At 50.9% G+C, this 23,957-nt stretch overlaps 1 protein-coding gene across 2 annotated transcripts; it reads left to right on the forward strand.

Annotated features, from left to right (window-relative positions):
• The first annotated feature begins 5,264 nt into the window (after positions 1-5,264).
• Positions 5,265-23,762, forward strand: IDH3A (isocitrate dehydrogenase (NAD(+)) 3 catalytic subunit alpha). 2 transcript variants are annotated; one of them, XM_075535279.1, is made up of 11 exons: positions 5,265-5,347; positions 10,512-10,574; positions 12,721-12,804; positions 14,579-14,693; positions 15,601-15,788; positions 16,201-16,334; positions 17,212-17,314; positions 17,434-17,498; positions 19,204-19,288; positions 21,038-21,190; positions 22,414-23,762. In XM_075535279.1, exons 1-11 carry the CDS (start codon positions 5,321-5,323, stop codon positions 22,495-22,497), a joined length of 1,101 nt encoding a protein of 366 aa, XP_075391394.1. In that variant the 5' UTR covers positions 5,265-5,320; the 3' UTR covers positions 22,498-23,762. The 2 variants fall into 2 exon arrangements, with proteins under 2 accessions (XP_075391394.1, XP_075391395.1); XM_075535280.1 differs by having other exon boundaries at positions 5,293-5,347; positions 10,512-10,550.
• Positions 23,763-23,957: the final 195 nt, after the last annotated feature.

Below are 23,957 nucleotides of genomic sequence, written 5' to 3' on the forward strand. Positions count from 1 at the left end.
CTCACACGGCTGGGCCTAGGTGCGCTCTGTTGCACCTGCCGGATGGCACCTAACCACATAGATATACCGAGATCTACATGTGAGTCACTCACGCAGGCTGTCTGGTGGGCACATATGCATGCGTGTCTGCATACGTGTTTCTGTTTGGACTGCAGTGTTTGCAGACTTGACTGTGCTGCAGCATTAACTATCCTCTGTCCTTCTTAGTGTCGCCATGCCTTTGGTCAGTCAAGCTGTGTGGACTTCACCTTCATTTGGTAGTGCCTTTGCCCTCACCAAAAATAATATGCGTCCACTACCAAGCAAGTTCTTTCCCTTCCCTCCCCTCCCCTCTCTAGTAGCCAGCAACGAATATTTCTGTCTACATACTTTTCTACTCCTAACTATAGGCAAAATGGTGTCCAGAATGGAAGTCCTTGTCTGCTTACAGATGGCCGTAAACTACACCATTGGAGAGAAAAAAGGAAAAAATGAGCATTAAACTGACTTCATGAAGAGACAGTGACTGAGGACATAGTCAGCAAAATTCTCACCTTCTACTAAATTTTTTTTCTCTTACTTCCACAGGCTGGGACATTACAAGGGACCAACAAACATGTCTATTTTCAAATAAAACACACAGTAACCTAATTGACATATAGTAGCAAAGAGTCACCTTGCTGTAGGATATATCAATAAAGTCTTCTTACACAGAGAAGAGCCCTGGAGTGTCACGAAAACATTGCACTGCTAACTGCAAGTTCGGCAGTTCAAACCCACCAGCTTCTCTCAGGGAGAAAGTTGAGGCTTTCTGCACCCTGTAAAGATTCATAGCCTTGGAAATCCTACATATAGGGCAGCTGAGGGTTGGAAATCGACTTGGTGGCAGTGGGAGCTACACTGAAGGCTTACTATTCAAGCCATAACCCTAGAGGAGACAGTCGTTCCCACAGGAAGAGGCTAATTCATTCATTTCAGAATCCGCTCACATTTCCTTCATAGTGTTGTTGATAATTTTGAAAATATGACGGCAACATTCAACAGTGGTCTACAGCTGCAGTCTTGCTTGGTTCGGGACCTTCTGCTCCAAAGGATACTTCACTTCCTTCGAAGAGAAGACTGACCACCTGCAGCCAACCCTGAGACTGGAAGCCCCGGCTCCAGCCTGACAGAATGTGGCTCAGTGAAGCACACGGGCAATGCTTTGCCTCTGAGATAGGGAAGCCAAATCAACGTCCGAATATTTTCAATCAAAAACAACTTTACACGTCACTGTTTGGGAATCCCCTCCCTGAACTCGGATGCTTTTTATACAGCGTCTCTAGTAAAAGAGGGCACTGCAGTACCCTAAGTTGTTCTTATAACTGCTTTGGCCCTTAGTGCTGAAAACAGACACATTAGAACTCCAACGGCACACAGCGGCAGCAAGCACATGCTTCATAGAAATCTTTGGTGAAGTGCAGTCCTGCAGAAGCCTCCTCACTTAGCTTCCTTCCTCACAACACTTCTAGAATCTTCCAGCTATTTTCAGAGGAGAAGTTTGCTCTACTCCCTCCCTCCCTCACTGCCATCAAGTCCATGCAGACTCACAGTGACCCCACAGGGGGATAGAACTGCCCTGTGAGTTTCCTAGACTGCAACTCTTTACAGGAGTAGAAAGCCCAGTCTTCAAGACCCTACAGAAGGACAAGGAGGCCACCCCTCATGGCCACATTACCTGTTGCACGTGGGACTTCCCTTAGAGTTTGATTCTGCTCCGCCAGGTGATCCCCATGGATGACACATCTGACATTGGGGAACAAGACGTGCTTTTCTTCGGTGGAATTCCCTACATGCCCAACAGTTGCTCCTTCTGAGACTTGGACACACTTCTTTCCAGTGGTTGGAAACTGGGCTGCGCCTTCATTAGCAACCATGACCAACCCCAAACCCAAGCACCACCAACAAAAAGCCAAGCCCACTTCTATCAAGTCAATTCTGCCGCACCGCAGCCCCGGCTAGGACAGGATAGAATGGGCCCTTTGGTTTTCCGAGACTGTAAATCCTACCAGGAGCAGACAGCCACCCCATTCCCCCCAAAGAGTAGCTGGTGTGTCCAAACTGCTGGCCTTGAGGTTAGTACCCCAACGAGTAACCCACCTCGTCACCAGGGCTCCATCTGAAGCACCGATGACCTCTAGTCATAAAGACACCTGAAGTTCCGGTGGAATATGTACCTAATCTTCTTCCTTTGCTCCAAGGGACTGGCTGGGGAACAGGAGGTTTGCACACTTCTAGACTCCTTTGCCTTTTGTACGTTAGCCTTGTTAGCAGGACGTTCCATTCCCTAGAGAAGGACATCAGACTTGGTCGAGAGTTGGCCAAAAAGGCCTTCCTTGAGATGGACTGACAGACACAGTGGCTGTAGCAATGGGCTCAAGCAGGGTGACAATGGTGAGGGTGGCGCAGGACCGGGCAGTGTACCCCTCTGTGGTACATGGGTCTCCATGAGTTGGAACCAACTCAACAGGATAGAAGCAACCCAACAACAGTCATGGACCTCTTTGCTGCTGGTGCCGTTGGGTAAGTGTTGGACTACTAATAGCAAGGTTGCCCGTTTAAACCCACCAGCATTCTGTGTGTGCTGTGTGTGTGTGGTGGTGGGGGGATGAGATTCTCTGCTCCCATAAAGATTTACAGTCTCGAGCACCTATAGAGGGTCACTATGAGTGGGCACAGACTTGATGGCACTGAGGTCTTCCTAAGAATCATTAATTTGCTTTCCCCCTCCTCCCTCTAGATCAGTCACTTATTTGTACGTTGTATTTTGTAACTGTCAGTCCAACTTAATGTAAGAAAGAGGTGGTGTCTGATGCACCGCTAGGCTGTGCCGTGGGCATCTGGTTTTATGGTAAAAATGTCTTCCAGAGCAGCGTATACACCAGGTGTGAAGCCATTCTGTAAAGGTGGTTGCCAAGTTACCTTTACGAATGGAACACCCGATGTGCGGGGTCAGCACAGAGAGGTTAAATCAGCAGCCCTCATCCTCCAAGTCTGGCCCAGCTCGCCTCCAGCCTCTTTGAGAAGTGGCTTCTCTCTCTCCACTCCTGTGCCTTCTCCTCCTTCAGCTCTTGGTCCAGGAAGCAACCTCTCAAGGGAACTCTGCTACATTCAGGCTCGGGCTCCTGAGGGGCCGGGCGGTGACAAGATTCTAGCAGCCAGGAGACTCTCCCATCCCCAGCCTCAGGGCAAGCGGTGGGGATGGCTCTGAGTAAAGGAGACAGGAGGGGGGAAAATGAGAAGCTGATACTAAGGGCTCAAGTAGAAAGAAAATGTTTTGAAAACGATGATGGCAACAAATGTACAAATGTGCTTCACACAATGGATGCATGTATGATTGTGATTAAGAGTTGTATGAGTCCCCCAATCAAATGATTTTTTAAAAAAAAGAGAGAGAGAAATGGGACACACGGGTCCAAAGGGACTAACATCTGTGCCCAGTCTAGGTTTCAACAGGTGGGAACATGGCCAAAGGGCATTCTGTCTGAGGGAAGGGCAGAGCCAGACTCTGAGAGATAAGCATGGGAAGCATTTGGGAGCTGGCCAGTAGTTCTACTTGGCTGGCATTCCAGGTCTCTGGGGTTGGATGGGGTGGCAGGAAATGAAACAGAAAGAAGGCAGTGGTGCGGGGAGACTGCGAGGGTGAGTGGGGTGGTTTCAGAGCTGGGGACCTTAGTCCGAGCTGTCTGAAGGAGAGGAGTTTGGGGAGGAAGCCCCGGAAGGGGCAGGGCTACGGTTGCAATAATCCGGGCACAAGGAGATGGTCAAGCCTGAAAGAGGGAAGAGGTGGCAGTGGGGCTGGGGGAAGGGCACTGGCAGAGGCACTTTAAAGTGGGACTGCCAAGGCCCAAGGAGGGGAAGGGCCAAAGGACAGGGTTGAAGAAAGTCCTTCCTGAGAAGGTCACATATTCAAAAACCCACTTAACTGCCATTGAGTCGATGCCAACTCATAATGACTCTATAGAACAGGGTAGAACTGGCCCTGTGAGTGTCTGAGATTGTGACTCTTTACAAGAGTATAGCAAGCCTCTTCTTTCTTGTATGGAGTGGCTGGTGGTTTTGAACTACTGATCTTGTGGTTAGCACCCCAACACTTAACCGCTACGCCACCAACAGGGCTCCTAAGTTGCAGTTTACTTATCATTTTCATGACCAAATTATTTTCTGTTTTGAATTTTTTTCTGTAGGCCGTGCATTTTCCATAATGGGAGGCATGCTGAAATCAAGGAAAGAAGAAGAAAAGAAGTAGGGATTTTTGTAAAGGAGTCCTGGTGGCATAGTGGGTTACAAGTTGGGCTGCTAACTGCAAGGCCAACAGTTCAAACCCACCAGTTGCTCTGTGGGAGAAAGAGGAGGCTGGCTGCTCCTGTGAAGATTTATAATCTTAAACCTATGCCGGGTTGTTAGGAATCGAATGGACTCAATGGTGGATTTCAGGCATTTGGCAACTATTATATGGGACACATGTGTTCCAATCTAATAGGTGGTAGGATTCGTGGGGTGAGATCTGTCTCCCTCCCCTCCTCTCCTAAATCGTACAGGTCCTCATCAGGCAACTGCACATAGTACAAGTGGGTAAGCGGCTTCCCGAGAAACCCAGGTGGTGGTGTTCTCATGGAAGCCTTTGCTGTCGATCCTCGACCACAGTCCTCACTTTTCTGGGTGCGCGGGCAGCTCCTCCCTGAATAGAAGAGTCCTTTGCAGGGTTGGAGTGGAGAGAGGAATGCCAGAGAACGGGTCACTAGTTGCCTTTGATGGGGGATGGGAACAGGCACGGACCGGAATTAGGCAGGAGCAACCTTTCTGGGGTGTTGGCAATGTGCTAAAGCTGGATGTGGTGATGGTTGGGCAGTTCTAGACTTAAAATCGCCCAACTGCACACTTAGAGAATGTATTTTGTGAAATCTAAATGCTACCTCGAAAAGACACATCATTGTGGGACGAATACACTCCCTGTCTCCCTCCACCGGACAGGAAACTCCGTGCGAGGCGCTCCCCAGACCGGAAGCGTGGTCGCCACCAGGGAGGCACCGGAGAAAACGGCCTCGCTTATTAGGGACTCAATGAATGACCGTGGAGGACCGGGAGGCGACTTCCTGGACAACCCCGCCAGACCCCTTCCGGGCCAGAGCCCCGCCCTCGACTCGCGCGTCACCGCGAGGCGAGCTCCGCGATTGGTCATAGAGGGAGCCGCGTATCCAGGGGCGGGGCTGTCGGGGGGCGGGGCTAGGGCGGGACCTGGCGCGAGCTCCGCAGCTGCGCACTCGGGTCGCCACTGTCGCCGCGGAGAGGAGGGGACGCGATGGCCGGGCCCGCGTGGATCTCCAAGGTGAGCTCTCGGCAGGCCGGCGGTGGCAGGCAGTTGGCGGCGCGCGGGCCCCGGGGCAGCTGGCGATCGGAGCGCGTGCAGGGCGAGGCGGGCGCGCGCCTGGCAGGGCGCCGTCTGGGTGCCCGTCGGGCTGCCAGTGCGCCTGGCGCCGGGGCCCGCGCGCGCGCCGGGTGCGGGCAGCTCTGCGGCGGGACAGGGACGGGCAGGGACGGCGTCAAGGTCAAGGCGTGGGTGCCGGCGGCTCCCCCCGAGACTCCGACGCCGCCACCCGCATTCCGCCGAGCCGGGGCCCAGGCCTGGCGCCGAGCCCTGGAAGGTCGTAGGAAAGGCCGGGCCGGGCCGCGCCACCCCGCCACTTCCAAGGCGGTGGCTGCCGCGGCGCCGATCGCCCCACGAGGCCCTCGTCCCCGCGCGGCCCAGGCCTTCGCTCCGGCGGCGGCTCGGCTCTCGGCCGCTACCCTCTGCAGCCGCGGGCACGGGCTGTGGCACTGGGGGTTTCCCAGCTGAGGGAAGCCCTAGGCCGATTTTATTTTATTTTTTAATTCCGTTTGCTGGGATGGCTCCCAGTCCGACCACCGGTGCTCCCGTGGCTGTTTCCCTTTAAGGGACACAGGACACTTACACCTTGGAATTACCTCCAAACTCAGAGCAGGAGGTCCCCAGGGAGACAGACTGGCAGCCTTTGCCTTTCATTGGCGGAAGACCTGTGAGCTGAACTTCAGTTAGCCTTGACTACGGGGATGCCTGAGCTGGAAAGGGTAGGGCTTCCTAGCAGTTTCCAGCCACCTTCTGGAAGGAAACCTGTGCCTCCAGGCATAACTTGCTCAAGGTCATACAGGTTGTTGTTGCTGCTGGAACTGGAAAGAGACCTGATGGGTCCCATTGGGTGTTCTGATTCCCAGTTCTCAGTTCCATTTGGCCTGCTTTGTGACCAAGGTCATGCCAAAACTATGGGCACCAAGCAAGCCTCAGTCTCCTGTTGCCTTTAATGAATGACACCCCCCCCTCGGTAATCTACCATAAGCATCTTTAAAAAAAGGGTGGCATTGTTTTTTCTTCTTGGTTTGAGTTTAAAAAGAGGGCCAGGGGTGCATTGTTATTTAGTGAAAAGATCTCTATACCGAATTCAGCAGTGTGAGGAATCCACTTAGCAATCTTAGGAGAGACACTGATTTGGCTGCGTGGCCCTGCATAGATTAGTTACCATGTCTGAGACTTCAATATGTTTATCTATGGATCAGCACAGGTTCCCAAGACCAGGTCATTAATGTGAAAATCAGTATTACATGGAAATGAAGGACCACTAAAAGGGGGATAACTACATCGTTACACATAATTGCCAAATTATATCATTATGTAACTGCCCAACTACTGAGAATCATTCAGGCCACATCCAAGCTGACACATAACCTTAGCTATGGCAGTCAGTGTTAAGTCTCAGCTCCCACCTGGATCTTACTACCAGATAAGCCTTGTTCATGAGAAATAGTCAGAAGATTGCCAGTAAGGCAGGGATAGGTCTTCTTGCCTCACAGAAGTGCCTGAGGATTCAGTAGTGTACATGAAGGCCCCTAGGACATGCTGAAGGCACACAGAAAGCGGAAGCGTCTCTAACTAGCAATACATGTATCTTCCGGTTATCCAGCAAACCATTGGATCTTAATAACTGGACCTCAGTAACTGGGTTCTGAAGTGCTGCCCTCTTCAGACTTGGCATGGTGTGGTGGTAAGTTATGTCAGGTTTGCTTAAAGTAAAGCAAATCTATGTCATTTGCCCAAAACAACATTCTTTCATCCCCAGACCATGTTTCACACACACGCACCCGTGTTGCGGAAGATTTTCCTGGCTCTTACACAGTAGACGATAGAAGATAGTCTTTTCTTAAATCTTATTTTATTTAACGTTCTGGATCATTCTAAGAACTTAGATGAAAGAATGTTGTACGTGACTCCCGAGTTATCTTTGGTAAGCACGTGAAGTGTTTAGAATGAGAAACACAAGCAGCACTGTCTTAGTCCCACATGCAGGAAGTGTTGAGTAGTGGAGGTTCCCTGACACCAGACTCCCTGTGTGACCTTTGGGAGAGTCATTTGACCTCTGAGCCAGTTTCTCTTCAGGGGTTGGCGCAGAGGTGCCTCAAGCTGGGCCAGAGCGGGGCTGGGTTGGGTGCTGTTTCTGTCAGAGCCGTCGCTCAGCTGGGGTCCTCTTAAAGGTTTTGTCTGGGACACGGGGAGCCCCAGCCACACAGTCTTCTCCTTCACCTCCTGTGCATGTGAGAGTCGGGCATGGAGCACGTGAAGGAAGAATGTATGCATCTGAATGGCGGTGCTGGCCAGAGAACGAGCAGATGGGCTTTGGAGGAAGCACAGCCAGGCTGCCCCCTAGAAGCACGGACGTGCGACTTCACCTCACGCACGTTGCCTCACGCACGTTGGGCCTGTTTATCTGGAGAGACCAGTCGTTGGAGAAGGACACCGTGCTGGGTAAAATGGAGGGACAGTGAAAAAGAGGAAGGCTCCTGACAAGATGGGTGACGCCGTGGCTGCCACGATACGCCCCAGCGTAATGGTTGAGAGGATGACGCAGGACAGGGTGGTACCTCCTGTTTTACGGAGGGTCTGCTGTGGACTCAACGCAGCCCAGACCATGTTTCACACACACGCACACGTGTTGCGGAAGATTTTCCTGGCTCTTACACAGTAGACGATAGAAGATAGTCTTTTCTTAAATCTTACTTTATTTAACGTTCTGGATCATTCTAAGAACTTAGTTATAAACCCGACTCAAGTTCCCTGCCCATCCAGTTCATCCCAGCTCACCGTCCCACCTTTCCAAAGATGGAAGGGGAGGTGACAACATGGGGGAAATCACTGCAAGTACGGGGTGGGGAGGGTGGCTTTCAAAAAGCTTGTGGGGGAAATTCCATGATCTGTTCATTTCCTTTATCCATGGATTTTCTAAAAGCCCCCTTGTACTAAAGCACTTTGCTGGGCTTTCCTCGTGGGATGGACATGCTGGTTGAGGGACTGAGGCTGGCCTCGGGTCCCTCAGCACATACTTACTGAGCACCTGCTAGAGCCAGACCCTGGAGATCCAGTCTAGCCGCAAACCAAATAAAAGTCCCCACGCACGTGAGTTTACATTTTAAATCCATTTTTGTGGTCCGGTCGAATGTCTCGAGGATATGCACCTGTTCTGTGTGGGTGTCTGATCCCTCGGGCAGGGTGGTTAGAAGAATCCATGCCCAATTGTGTAGCAGTGCTGGCCACGGGGCAGCCTCCAGAAGACCTCCCATTTACTGGTGGAAGGAGCCCTGGGGGTGTAGTGGTTCCGAGTGGGGCTGTGATCTGCATGGTTGGCAGTTTGAACCCACCAGCAGCTCCTTAGGAGAAAGACTTGGCTTTCTACTCCCATAAACAGTTACAGTCTCGGAAACCTACAAGGGGTCCCTATGAGTCGGGGAGTCTACTGGTGGATGGTCCTGTCCTTGAATTCAGGCAATGGCTTTGGCATAGAGTATCCTTTGGGGGCTGGCCCTTTCCTTTTCAGTGCAGCGACATGTCTTTGTGGGTGCCACAGAATGGAGGTTGCAGTTGATCCATACCTGCTTGGCTACTTTTGTCTGCTAGATACAGAAGCAAAGATGCGCTTTTTTATATCCTTTACTGGGTCTTGTTGAGGATGGGACCTTGCCTAAAATATTGGCACCTTCTAAGGTGTATGTCAAAAAGTGCTTTGATCCATGTACTCAATCTCTGTGATTGCAGCTGTTTATTATGTAATAGGACTCCCCACCAGGTCTCAGAATGAAGTTCCCCTTTAAAGTTTATGTTACCCTAGGAGGAGCCCCAGTGGCAGAGTAGTTAGGCATTGAGCTGCTAACTGCAAGGTCAGCAGTTCGAATCCACTAGCCGCTTAGAAAAAGACAAGGCTTTCGCTTTCTTCTCCCGTAAAGACTAAGTCTGGGAATCCCAGAGGCAGTTCTACCCTGCCTTACAGTCACTATGGGTAGGCATCAGCTCGATGGCAGTGAGTGTTGACTGGGTAATATAGGGTTAAGTGGGGGTGGGTGGGTAGGGACATTTTAGAGTGGTGGAGTTACTAGGTGATTAGTTCTATATCTTTCTCCTCCTACCAGCACATTAATTAACAATAACAACCCCCTGTTTACCAGCAGAGGAAATACATCGTTTCTTAAAAACCCTATTCGGTGTATGGCATGGGTGTCAGATGTCATTAAATAGATAAGGGACGATGCCTTTGCAGGGTGCAGTGTGTAGGTAGACAAGGCGCTCTCATCATTGGTGAAGTGTGGGAGAGGGCCTGGTGATCTGCCCCGTGAGGATCCCAACCCAGAACCCTCTGGGGCAGTTCTCCTCGCCCTGGGGTGCAGGCTCGCTGGGAGTTGGCCAGAGTTTGCAGGTAGTTGGGCTCGGAGCTAGGAGCCCTGGATTCTGGGTGCCATTCGCCAGTCACCAAGGACGAATGTATGAGTAAGTCGGCTGATCCTCACTTTCTGGGTCCAGTGTCCCAACCTGGAGAGTTTTTGGGCTCTGGGTCTTCCTGGTTCTAAAGTGAGTGACAGTCTTCAGTCCCCTGCTGGCCCCCAGGGGTCCAGAAGGCTGGCGTACAACACCTCCCACCAGTGTGTGAAAAACCCAGCGAGTGAGCTCTAACACGGCCCAGCTTCATTTCACCCTCCGAACCTTTCATTCCCCTGCGGGAGCCCTGGGGGAGCAGTGGGCTACAGGTGGGCTGCTGACGGCAGGGTCAGCAGTTTGAACCCACTAGCTGCTCTGCCGGAGAAAGATGAGGCTGTCCACTCCCATGAAAGATTCACAGCTTCAGCCGCTTGAGGGAGCCGTTCTACTCTGCCCTACGGCTCACTGAGTCAGAATCCGGGATAGACTGTAGGGCACTGCGCTTGGTTTGTGATTCATGAAAGTGACCGAAACTGCCTAGTACTTTCGATCCGCAGAGCAGAGGTCAAGGGCATACGTAGGTTTTCACATCTGAGCTAGCTGGCCACACGAGGAAAGGGTTCCCGGGGAGCTCCGGAAGTAAAGTTCACCGCGTTGTTAGCCATCAGACATGCTCCGGTCTTACTGTTTACTACTGTGGCCTTGTGCTGTGCGTGACGTTTCTCTGTTGCTATTAACGTAGGTCTCTCGGCTGCTGGGGGCACTCCACAACCCAAAACAGGTGACCAGAGGGTTTTCTGGTGGCGTGAGTATATCTACATCTTTATTTTATTCCTTTTAGAAGTTTCTCAAGAAAGATGTTCTATTTGTATGAGATTATTTATATGATAATGCTGCTATAGAGCATTATCTCCATGCTAGAGAAAATTGGATCTACTTACAGGGTGTATTCACATTAGTAAATCTCTTAGGTTACTTGTACCTTTAAGAGAATTCTATTACAGCTGGCGATGTCTGCCTGTCACATTACTATCTTGAAGAAGCCTTGTTAAAAATAGAAACGGGACACCCCTGAGCCTGTTACTTTATTTCACAGTTTCATTTGGGTCCAGTTGGAAAAGCAGTGCGAATCAAGAAAAAAAAAAAAAGGACTTGTTGAGAAGCTTCGAACTTGCTTTGCATTTTCATTTGTGAGCCCTAAAATCAGTAGATTGGTTGCCAATTAGGAGTCCCTTCAACATCTCTGAGCCCGAGAGTGCTCTCTGCCCAGCGTGGCCTGTGTGGACCACGTCAGTGTATCGTCCATTCCTTCTGAAATCTGCTGCTTTTAGAAGCCCCAGCACCGCCTGTGCTGTCATGCTGGCGCCACACGTGTAGCGTGTTCTGAGGCTGTGGTCAGCGGCTTGCCATGCATTTTTATTTGTACCCCCTATTCAAGGACCCGGATGTGGATTTCCTGATTCCTGCACTCCGTTTGACATCTGATGCTATGAGTAATTTGTAAGGCCCACCGGGTCTTTTCCTTTGTGCCCCATTTGCTTCCTGGCTTGTGGAAGGAAAGCTGATTGTCCTGGTGGCCTGATGGCATTGGTGATTGATTACATGTCAGGAGAACAGGAAGAGCCCAAGGGTTCTTTGGCTCAAAGAGTGTGGAGCTAGCACTTCAAACACGGGCTGCAAAGCCAGTGAGATGTTCATTGCCCTCTGCTATTATCCCGTTTTCAAAAAAAAAAGATAGTCGGCTGGTAAAATGGGTTCTAGTTGAAGAAATAGAGAAGATATTATTTCCAATCCACCTGCCCAGTGTTCACTGGACGGCAAAGGCCCACCCAGAGTAAGGGTCGCCAAACTTTTGAGACGGAAGTGCCAATCCTGTTCTTCACAGCAATTTAAAAATCGTTCCAGAGCCATAAATATACTTTACAGACCAATGAAATCTCCCTTATCTGAATCATATCCTTTCAGAAAGACCGCGATAGCTTTGTGTTCGTTTTCAACTTCACTTTGCTTCGCAAGCTCCATTTGGCCGACCCCTGGTCCCGAGACACCGGAGGGAACGACTTGACAAAAAGAAGGTGCCCCGGCAGATGGGAATGCGTAGAACCTGGGACCACTGTCTGGGCCACCCACCAAAGGTGGGCGGAAGCCCCCACGTAGTCCATGCCTCATTCCCAGACGGAGCGAGACACGGGGCTTGGTGCCGCCTTCGGGCGCCACCTAGTGCTCGGGAAGCGTGCTGCTCCCAGAATGTCAGGCGAGGCTGCTTTACAAGCAAGACACCTCCTTTTGAGAGCCTTGTAAGCCATGGGGCAGGGACTCCCCATCCGTTTGTATTGCACTCCCTGGATTTTACCTTCACTAAAACCCTCTGAAGGGATTTGTTTGGTTTTGTTTCTGTGTTTGAAATGCTGGCTGCATTTTGTTTGAGCCATTGGAATAAAACCTTGATGTCAGTTACAAGTGCATGTTAGACCCTGCCGGGGGGTCATTAGCTTTTCTCCACGTGGGCCGACAGACCTTCAGAAGAGTGAAGACGCTAACCCAGTGGCTCAGGACAGCGCTCGCCTGCACGGGAAAGCCTCCGGATAGCAGCGAGAGATCATGCCTCAAATACTGAGCTGCCTTCCCGTTTATAGACTTGAATGAAATAAACCGTCTCTTTGTAGCTCATCAGAAATGAAATCAATTGGGTAGTCAACCTGGTAGTTTATTTTCATTTGCTTTCCCTAATGAGGGTTCTCAGAGCCCTTTGTGAAAGCTCCTAACTCGGGGAGTGAGTGGCCAACGGGGGAATTTGCTGTTCATGGTTTCTTCCCTCCACTTGGATGCTCTAAAGAGTTTTTGGGTCTTAGGGGATATCCAGCAGTGGATTTCTCAATCAGTGTTGACTCTTCTTGAAAACTCCCCAAATCAGTTCTTAACTGTCTCCTCTGGCGGTCTCTTGTGCTCAGGTTCAGACAGTGACTTTAATCCCAGGCGATGGCATTGGCCCGGAGATCTCAGCTGCTGTTATGAAGATCTTTGACGCTGCCAAGGTGCGTGCGGTTTCCCCGGGGGAGGGCTGGGGGTTATAATCCACAATAATCAAAACCATCTGTAGGAAAGGCTTTCTTAGCTACTTGGAGTCTGTGGATTCTCAGAGGAGTTGTAAATGCTTCTCTAAAGCTGCCAATGCCTGTGATTGATCTTCAAAGATAGTAACTCTAACGGAAAATGCGCTGATGCTGACCATTGCCACAGGCCATGATGTCATCGAAGGCAGAGCCTTCAGCTTAGGCACCAGAGGAGTGCCACTGGGTTTGTGGATCTTGAGCCCGGCCTCGGTTCTGAGTCTCTAAATCGGGCTCAATTGACAGGAGAGTGGAAGTGGTATTTCAAAAAAACCAAAAGGGGCAATTTGGAACAGTACTGAAATTTTGTTGTTGAATCTCCAATGAAGTATTATTATTCTCCTCAGGATGGGATATACTTACTTCAACAGCTTAGCTTTTAGGACAGCCAGGGGTTTTGGAATAAATACAGAATTTGGACTTGGCTTGCCGGGATCCATTGTCGCTGCTATAGGCGTCGCTGCCGGTGAGATGCCGCACAGGGTTAAATCCGTGGCTGTGCTAGTGGCGGCGGCAGGTGTAAGTCAGTGGACTTGGGACAGTGTTCTCTTTCGCTGTCCGAGTCTGTAACCAGAGCTCCCCCGCAGAGGCTGAGGCTCCTCAAGTAACATTCCTCAAGGGAATGGAAGACGAATCTGTTCCGAGTTGTGTCTTGGACCGCGTCTTAGTCCGTGTCCCGGTGCCGAGAGCGTCCTCAGTCAGTGTGCTGGCTTCCGGACGTGCGTGGACACACAGGAGGAAGACCCCAGGCTTTACCTTCCTAAGTTAGACTCTGTGCTTGTTATTGTTGGTCCTAGCTGTACTGAGATAGAGTGCACGTGCCATACAAGGTGTGCAGTTCGTTGGGTTTTTTTATTCAGTTCCTTTTTATTTTTTTGTTTTCAGAGTTGAGAGACCACCACAATCTAATTTTAGACCACTCTCCCCTTCCCTAAAGGAACCCACACCCCCCCCCCTCGTTCATTGGGGACCGGCCCTTCCCTTCTACTTCTCCCCTCTCAGTGGCCCTGTGTCTGTGCCATCGAGGTGACCCCACAGGACAGGTTTCAGAAAGCAACACTGGTGGCACAGTGGTTAAAGTGCCAGGTGGCTGGTGGAACTCACCAGCCGCTCAGCTGCGCCAGGGAAGGGTGCAGCCTGGCCACCCCCCCGAGCAGTCCTCCTTGTCCCCCAGAGGGTTGCTCTGAGTTGGAATCCACTCCCGGGAATGGGTTTGGTTGACTTTGACTCTCTACAGGAGTAGATCACCAGGGCTTTTCTGGGGAGCTTGTACCATCAGCCTTTCCAGTTCACAGCCAAGGGCACACCCATTGTGTACCTGGTCTCCTTACTTTATCCCCGGGATCCATCAGTCCTCTCTCCGCCTGTGCTGGAGAGTCGTACAATATGGTCTTTCGCGGTTCCTTTTACTTAGCCTGCTGCCTTTAAGGCTCCTCCCTGCCGTGGCACCGGTCAGTCCTCTGCTCTGATTCTACTTATAGCCACCCTAAAGCGGCCTCGTGGAAATAAAATAAGTGGGCAAGGTGGCAGCCGGGGTGGATGGCATGGCAAGGGCGCCATTGCAAACCCCCTTGTCCATACTGGAGAACGCCTCTTCTCGTGCGCCAGGAACGTCCTGGCCTCCGAGCGCACACGTGCTTCCTAGTTGTGTTCCGATAGTGGTGTACAGCTGCTCACTGCTCTGTGGTGTGGTCCCTAGGCGCCTATTCAGTGGGAGGAGCGGAATGTCACCGCCATCCAAGGACCTGGAGGCAAGTGGATGATCCCCCCAGAAGCCAAAGAGTCCATGGATAAGAACAAGATGGGCTTAAAAGGTACCGCTGGAGTGGATGAGATGGTTACTGCTCCTCTCTGCCGCGGGTCTTGTGGTGTGAAAGTGTGGGCCTTAAACTCCACTGCTTCGACCACCTGCCAGAGTAAAGCCGGCTCACGACGAAGCGGTGTCTTCATGCTCGTGGGAAGCCCTGTGTCTCATTTTGTGACGTTCCTCCCCCCAGTAAAGACATTGAAGTGTTACACCAGATGACAGCGCACAGATGTCCTTGACTAGATTGATCTCTTCCTTAATTATAAGCCTTTAACAATGATTCAAATTGCTACCTCTTCAAGGTCAAGATGCAGACGGCTTGCCTGCAAGAGATTCACATGCTGAACCGAGACCGCTCTTGCTTTGATTCTGACCTCTGCCACTTAGTGGCTCAGAGACTTGGGCCAAATCTCTTATTCTTGTTCTGTGTGTGTGTGTGTGTGTGTTTTATTTATTTTTATTTTTTAAAAACATTTTATTAGGGCCTCATACAATGCTTATCACAATCCATTCAGACATGGATTGTGTAAAGCACCCTTGTACATTCGTTGCCCTCACCATTCTCAAAGCGTTTGCTCGCCGGTGTGTTTGTTTTTAATGATAATAAAAGTTCGGTAAAGCTAGACTCTGAGCGGGTGATGGAACAGGGGTCAGATTGCATCCTGCCAATCAGGCAGCCTTGTGGGGGTCCCGCTATAATAGGGTGGTGGTGAAGGCTCAGAGATACCCGAGCTTGGTGCCTGAGATCACTGTGGCGTGCAGTGGATGCTCAGCAAACTTCAGCGGGGAAATGTCCTTCTTCCTTCGACTCCGAAGGCGAGATTCGAGGTAGAGGCAGACGGCCTTTACCAGGCAGCCCGGGTGCTGGCCCACAGAGCGTCCTAGTCTTGTCATCCAAGTGTTCCTTGTTACAGGTCCGTTGAAGACCCCGATAGCAGCTGGTCACCCATCTATGAATCTGTTGCTGCGCAAGACATTTGACCTTTATGCCAACGTCCGACCGTGCGTCTCAATCGAAGGCTACAAAACCCCGTACACTGACGTCAATATCGTCACCATCCGCGAGAACACAGAAGGAGAATACAGTGGCATCGAGCACATTGTAAGTGACGTTGGCAACGTGCTCATGCGTAGTTGGTGTGCCTCCGCTGACCTTGGGGCAGAGGGTCAAGTTCCTGGCTTGTGGGAGTTTGCGTTGGTGCTGGTTTGGCCTGGCAAGCTCAAGTGGATGCTTGAGGTCCCATGAGTAGTTGGGCATGGGGCTGAGAGCCCAGGAAGGGGGGCTGGGCCCCGTATTTGAGTCCTGAACCCCAACATTCCCAGATGGTGCTCTTCGGCAAGCGACCGTCACTGCATCTCCTTTTTCCCGGCCTGTGTGGTGGGGGTTTGGTGCGGACATTTAATGGGGTGCTCTGCCTGGCTCTAGCCACGGACGGCACCATGCGCCCACAGCCGGCTGCTGAGCGCTGTTCCAGTGAGGTGGCATTTGCCCTCTTGCATTTGCCCTCTTGCAGATTGTCGACGGAGTTGTGCAGAGCATCAAGCTAATCACTGAGCAGGCAAGCAAGCGCATTGCTGAGTTTGCCTTCGAATACGCCCGGAACAACCACCGGAGCAACGTCACCGCCGTGCACAAAGCCAACATCATGTGAGTCCCTGTGGGGCGCAGCCCTCTGGCCTTTTATTTTGTGAGGCTGGGGTGGGGGGTGCACACTCAGTGACAGGGCGCTCCTTGCTGGTTGGTTCCTAACCTTCCTCCACAGTCATTTCTAACCCGTTGGGGGAGGGTGAAGCGTTTGCTTCCCTTCTCTCCGGCCTCGCTGATGCGCTGTGTCCGTGACGGGGAGCGTGGGGAGGGCCCACACAGGAATCCACGTCTTGCACTTCCGTAGAGGGCCTGAGGGTTAGTGGGAAAGGAAGCCAGAGGTTCTGGATTCTCCAGATGCTGTGCCCAGTTAAACAAGGCCCCGAGAGTCAAAGAGCAGGCTCGTTGGTGTTTTAGAAGTAGCTTAGTGGGTGTTGCTGTAACTGCCACCTCCGCAGAGGCTTAAAAGAGTGGGTGCGAAGGGTGCTCACAGGGCGAATACGAGGACCCGCCACACCGCTCTAGCAGTTTAAATGCTCCTTGCCCCCATCTGTTAAAGGCACCGCGGAATGCGTAAGGGACATTTTCTTGAGCTAAGCAGAGACGAGCATGAGAGCCATGGAGTGGGGACTGCAGAGCCAGTGCAGGGTCCTCTCCGTCAGGGTCTGTCTTCCCTCCCGCTGGCACCACTGGAAAGGCAGTCTTCTCCATTGTGAGCGTATTCGCCGACTTCTCTCTTTTTCACTTCCAGGATATTTTCACTTGTATTCCATCAACTTGCTCTAAAAGTAGCTTTACTGAATTTGCCATTCGACCTCTGCCTTCTGGAGCTTCGGTGTCCTGGCTCAGTTGTACTTCTTTGACTTGATCCTTCGTAACCCCCACCTCTCCCTCCCCGGCATGTCTTTGCTCTTAACCATGTTTATTTGATTAAATACAGGCGAATGTCAGATGGACTTTTTCTGCAAAAATGCAGGGAAGTTGCAGAAAACTGTAAAGATATCAAATTTAATGAGATGTACCTCGATACAGTATGCTTGAATGTAAGTAGATACCCATGTTTGTCTCCATTCCGTGGTGTGCAACATGTCTGCATGTGTATGCGTGTATGTGCGTGGTGTGCACCTTGCGGACACTAACCGTTCGAATGCCTTCTTTGTAGATGGTGCAAGACCCATCCCAGTTTGATGTTCTCGTTATGCCAAACTTGTACGGAGACATCCTTAGGTGAGTCTGGCTAGGCTTTCTGGCTCTGCTGGCCCCATGATTGTTGATCAGGTTGCACAGGTGGCCCCTGACCGAAAGGTCTGTGATCTCCACCCAGCAGCCCCTGCACAGGAGAAAGATGAGGCATTTCCATGAACATTCCCCGCCCTGCCATCCCTCGGGTTCTGCTCTGTCCTGTTAGGCTGCTCGCTGTGAGCCAGAATTCATTCGCTGGCCATGGGTTTGGTGTGGTGATGAATCTTTAACAAACACTAGATGAAATCATGACTTAATTAATCAAACACAGCATTTGCTGTAAGATAGACATTGAAATCTCCAAATCACTTATTGCCATCGAATTGAGTCCGACTTGCGGCGGCCCCAGAGCAAGGGTCTGTAAACGATGGTTCTTTTGGTACTTGCATGTGGCTTTGAAGTAAACCTGAAAAATTTTAAAGATGTTATTTAGATCAAGGTGGTTTCATTTGTTTGTAAAAATATGCTTATGACTCGAACAATTTTTAAATTGCTGTGAGGGGGACAGGATTGACTCTTCTCAAAAGTTTGCTGCCCTTTTGGGGTTCTGAGGCGGTAAGGTGTGATGAGAATAGATTGCCTCATCTTTCTCCCACAGAGCTGTGGGTAGTTTCAAACTGCTGACCTTGTAGTTAACAGCCCCTCCTAACCTCTGCCTGCCAGCAGAGCTCCTTGAATTCTAGTAAGACAGGCAGAGGTATCAATGACTCACTGCTGGGTGGGGTTCCTTCTCTTTTGCTGTCAATTCAGCTCCTGGCTATTGCTCTGTAATCATGAGTTGAGCTGTTTTATTGATGAACTGCAATCTTTTATATAGGTGAATGATCTTAACTATTTTTTTTAACTTGGGAGGGGGAAGGCCGAGAGGGGACAATTTTAGGCTTTCAGAAAAACTGCCAGAATGCTATAAAGAATTTTGATAAAAATAATAATGTGTAAATTATCAAGGGTTCATGATGAGGGAGAGGGGAGCAAGGAGGGAGGGGAAAAATGAAGAGCTGATATCAAGGGCTCAAGCAGAAAGCAAATGTTTTGAGAATGATGATGGCAACAAATGTACAAATGTGTGCTCGACACAATGGGTGTATGTATAGATTGCGATAAAGAGTTTTACGAGCCCCCAATAAAATGATTTAAATTAAAAAAGCATAGGGGCAAAAAAAGAATTCTGGTATTCTGCTTCTTGTTCAAAGCATGGACAAACACATGGTTTAGAAATATATGTTTATGAATCTCCTAGTGGGAGAGCTATGGAGCCCTCTCCTTGAGCATGGCTCCAGCTAGTGACCTGTTTCTCGTGAATGGAATGCGACACGCGTGACATTGTCAGGTGTGCGTGCACACAGTGACAGACATGTTGGCTAAATGCTGGCCTCTAACTGGATCGTTTCTCTTCCATGTATCTGTCAACACTGTTCTATATGGAAAAGCTTTTCCTTATATTCAGGGGGGATCCATCACTGTTCGTTTTCCGGGTGTTCGAGCTGTCCCAGTTGACCGGGGTAGCCTGGTCTTGTGCGAGGCTCAGCCTGCCCCTTGCTAGCTCCAGTCCCAGAATCAGACATTTCTCCAAGGCCCCCTGGTTCCATTCCATGAAGAATGGTGTTTCTAAACCACTCTGTCGGTGACTAGGTAAGATCTGTAGGGTTTTTTTTCCAAAATACATTCTGAAGTGTTTTCCTGCCCCTAGCGACCTGTGTGCAGGGTTGATCGGAGGACTTGGAGTGACGCCAAGCGGCAACATTGGCGCCAATGGAGTCGCGATCTTCGAGTCGGTAAGGCCCCGGGCCCCTGAAGGAGGACGGGCCTGAGCAGCAGGAGGGTTGGCGGGAGGGGGGTGGGTGTCTGCAGATCTTGTAACATTTGAGTTACTCACACTGTCAGAAGTAAAGGATGCTTCCTGATTTTCATCCAAGTTTGGCTTGTTCATTCCTCCCAAATACTTACTCCATATCCCTCTACGCTAACAGTGCATGCAGCTTGCCTGCTAGGGTCCCCTGCCGTCATTTCTAAGTCAGTCTCCTAGAAAGCCGCGACACTCTTCGCCGCAGGGTGGAGTTGGGCGATGGCAGACGAGAGTCCCCCTCGAGCCCTTTTGAGCAGCGGGGGATGCCCACGGATGGCGTGGCCATGGGACACCAAACACCAGGTGCTCCGGAGGCTTGGGCTTTGTCCCTTCCTCCGTCCCTAGTCCCTGCTGGGAGCAGGTGGGCGCAGCCGTGGAGGCCTGGGCACACACAGTGGCTGGAAGAGTTGTAGGCACGAGGAGGGCTGTCTCCCGAGAAGCCCCCCAGAGACCAGGTGCCCATGTAGCTGGGGAAGAGGTGCTCTGTATGGGTGGCGTTGAAGAAGACACCGAGGAGCGCCGTCTACGAGAGTACATTGAGCAGTACGGGGACAGGTGGTCAAAGGTAGTGGTGAAGGGATCCTGGCAGCGGCAAGAAGCGGGGCTTTGCTGTTGTGAGTCTTGGTGACCATGACTCTGTAGCTAAGACTGTTGTTCAGAAACACCAGATGGTGAAGTGAGCGAAGCCCTGTCGGAGCCGGAAATGGGCCAGGACCTCTTCCAGCCAAAGAAGTCCAGACGCAGCTGGAAACTTGAGTGGTGGCCGAGGAGGTGGCTTTGGTGGCAATGACCACTTTGGTCAGGGCAGAAACTGGAGTGGACGTGATGGCTGTGGTGGTGGGTATGGTGGCAGTGCAGATAGTCACAATGGATTTGGTAATGATGGAAGCAATTTGGAGGTAGTGGAAACTACAGTGATTTTTGGCAATAACAACAGCCTTCCGATTTTGGACCAATGAAGGGAGGAAACTTAGGAGGCAGAAGCTCTGACCCTTAATGGTGGTGGAGGGCAATGCTTCATAAGCCACGAAACCAAGGTGGCGACAGTGGTTCGAGCAGTGGCCGCAGTGGAGATTTTAATGACTAGTGGGGAACAAAGCTTCGTAGGAGAGGAGGGCCAGAGAAGTGAGAAGTGACAGGGAGCGACAGGTTGACTTGTGAACTCAGCCAAGCACAGCAGGGTCTAGCTGCTACAAAGACGATCTATTGCAGACAATATTCATGTGTCAGGGCAGAAGAACTCGAGGACTGTATTTATGACTAATTGATAACCGGTTATTTTAATTTCGGTTCTGTGAAAAGTGTAAATCAGTCCAACCAAGGGTATTCATGTAGTTTTCTTGTTTTGTATTCCTGCTGTTGATTGCTAAAGGTAACAGTCTGATTGTGATACTGAATAAATGTCTTTAAAACCAAGATACATTCCCCAAAATTGCTTGGGAAAAAAATGTTGGTTCAATATTTTACTAAGAAATAAGCTCAAAATAATAATTTTGAATGGAAAATGGAGTATTTCTAAGATCTGTGATGGAGAAGTACACATAGCAGCTAACACACACACAGTAGCTGTTTGGTCGCCGTGTCCTGCTGGTGAAAGGTGGGGAAGCCCCACCTTTGCCGGGAGAAGGATGTTGGTTTGGGGCCCTTGCCCACTTCTGTGACTCTCCCTATTCCATAGGTTCATGGAACCGCCCCGGACATCGCTGGCAAGGACATGGCCAACCCCACTGCCCTCCTACTCAGCGCCGTGATGATGCTGCGTCACATGGGCCTTTTTGACCAAGCGGCAAAGATCGAAGCTGCATGCTTTGCCACAATTAAAGATGGAAAGGTACCCGTAGGTCTTGCGCTGGGCAAAACGAGATTCTTCCATGCCTCCACAGCTGGGTGAAGGTCACAGTGCTCCAGAGGACAGCGATTGATAATTCGGTGCCGCGCAGGTTTCTTGAGCTCCGGGGTGTGCACTTTCTGAGGGGCACATCCTACTGTTTCATGGCTTAGGAGCCAGTCTGGGTTTTCTTATCACTTCCTAATCTAAGGGGCCCTGGTGGCACTAAGGGTTCCCTATCGGGCTGCTAACCACAAGGTCTGTGGTTTGAGTTTACCAGCCACTCTGAGGGGAAAATAAATACGAGGCAGCTCCATCCCCACCTGCCGGGTGCCCGTGAGGAGGTGCTGGCTCCATACAGTCTACTATCAAGGTGAGCCCACCAGTCATCACAGCTCATGCAGATGAGGGGATTAAGGGGTTGCTCAAGGCCTCTACATAGCACAGTTGGGGTTCGCCAACAGTCTGGCTGTTGCCCAACCGGCTCCCCTTCAGCTGGGGGCGGGCGGCTTGTCCACTGGGTGGTTGTGGTATTAGGGCCTTGGAGGCGGACCTTTGTCACTGAGTTGTTTTTTTTTAAGTTCTGTCATTGGAAATTTCTTTTTTACGCCTAAAATACAAACCATGTCAAACTGGTTTTTAACAGCCTGCGGGGTTACGCTGGTGGCATGAGACCGCGTTTGGTTCTGAAGCTGCGTTAGGGCTGGCGCGCTCTAGATCCCAGCAGCCCCTAGAGCGGCGCAGGGTGCCACGGTGGGACCGCATCTGCGAGCTCAGAGGAGATGCGGGGGGGTTGGGGGGCACGCTTTCCTAGAAAGGGGGCTGTGAGAGTTAGTGATTTAAGCATTTCCTCGGCATCTGTTCCCCAGCCTCCCAAGGACTTTCTCCGTCTGCAGCTCTCGGGGCAGGTCTGCCCTGCCCTGTAGGGTCGCTGAGTCGGCTGCAACTCGCCGCCAGTGAGTTTGGTTGTTCATGTCTTTCTTTCCGTGGGGTCTGGTGGCCGTCCAGAGGGACGTGTTCTGGAAGCTTCCCTGTGCAGTGGCACCCCCGATTCTGTGCAGTCTCTTCCTGTGGGCCCGGTCGGTGCCCTGGTGGCATTGGGTGGAGCCTCGCTTGAGAGGAAAGACGAGAATGAGCCCGTGGGCTGCACAGCGTCTCCAGTAAGCCTGCCCTCAGTTGGGTGTCTGCGTGTCTACATTGTGGTCTTTCCTTTCCCCCTTTCGCAGAGCTTAACCAAAGACCTGGGAGGCAATTCAAAGTGCTCCGACTTCACAGAAGAGATCTGCCTCCGGGTCAAAGACTTGGATTAGCCCTCCTGCCACCGGCGTTTGCCCCAGTCACTCCAGCCGACACCGCAGCGGACACGCCTTCGGTTTGCTCGGTTCTCAACAAAGTGCGTGTTTGGATCTGGCCTCTCAACGACACACCTGTGTAAGAGGCGCAGGTGATCGACCCCCTAAGGCCTGCTTTCAAAGGACTTTTTCCAAGTGCTGTTTTTATTTATTACATGTCTACCTGGTAAATTTTAATTCTGCAAACTCTAAGGGGAGGTACCACCTGCCATTGATAACCATGTTACACTTAAGTTAAAGCTGTAAATATGATACTAAATTAATAAGAGAAAACATCTATCTAACTTTTTACAGGAAAGATGTGGGCTTTTGTTTTTTGCTTTATGAAAAATATATTGGAAATAAAACAGGATACTGACATAGCACAAGATGATATTCTTCTACAATCAGAAACGGACACAGGAGAAACTCGTTGGGAAAGTTCACCTCACAAACAAACATGATGGTCTTTTTCCTAGTGATATGAAACAGGAAGATTGGTCCTTTACTGTATGAATAAAGACTTCAGATCCAAGAAATCTATCATGAGAGATGTAATTTTTGTTAAATAAAATTGAGGAAGTCTGTTAGGCCCAAACACACATGTCGCAGGTGTGTTCAATTGTTTTGTTATCTTGAGATTGACTGATCTTTGTACCACTGTGAAAAATCCTGGCTTGGGCCATGGGGTGGACCTACCTCCTGTTAGGTGAGTCTGGAACAGAGAATGCCTGCTCACCGGCCATTGGCACTGGGGCAGCACTGCTACAGGACCCAAGCCTCGATCTTGGCTGTAGTTGAGGAACTTGGGGTGCTGACTATTTAACATTCTTGCCACTGTTAAACTTCACCTTCCCCAATGCACCAACCCCTCCCGCTCTCTGCCTCCACACCAGGAGTGAAAGATGATGTGGGGGAACCAAGGGCAGACTCTCCGGGAGTGGATTTCACATAATCAGGCCAACAGGGACTTGGCCTCAGCTTTGGACCTTCAGGCACCTTCCACCCCCTCCCATGCTGAATCTCTTAGCATAATTTTTATGAAGCTTCAGACACAGCGTTACTACTCTTCAGCCTCCCACCACCTACCAAAGGTAACCCGTGCAACCCTCCCCTTGTAACCTTGCAAGCCCACCACTCACTGTTTCTTAACAGCCTTGCAACCAGTCTGGCAAACAGACGTGTATTGTGCTTGCTCTGCTTTATTGGGCTGTGCTCTTCCAAATAAAGAATTCCCAAACCGATCACATGGACGCCACTCTGCCTGTTTCCTGTTTGGATTGGTCTTGGCCCAGCCTGCTGCCCCCAGGGGCTGCTGGAGGTGTTCTAGGTGGGAGGTGGCAGGTGGGGCTTTTCCTGAAGTGCTTCAGTGACCCTCGCTCGCCTGCACCCACCTCGGTTCCATTAACACCCTTTACCAGGGTCCCGCCTGCTCAGTG

Source organism: Tenrec ecaudatus, chromosome 17, assembly GCF_050624435.1.
Source record: "Tenrec ecaudatus isolate mTenEca1 chromosome 17, mTenEca1.hap1, whole genome shotgun sequence".
Taxonomy (NCBI): Eukaryota; Metazoa; Chordata; class Mammalia; order Afrosoricida; family Tenrecidae; genus Tenrec; species Tenrec ecaudatus.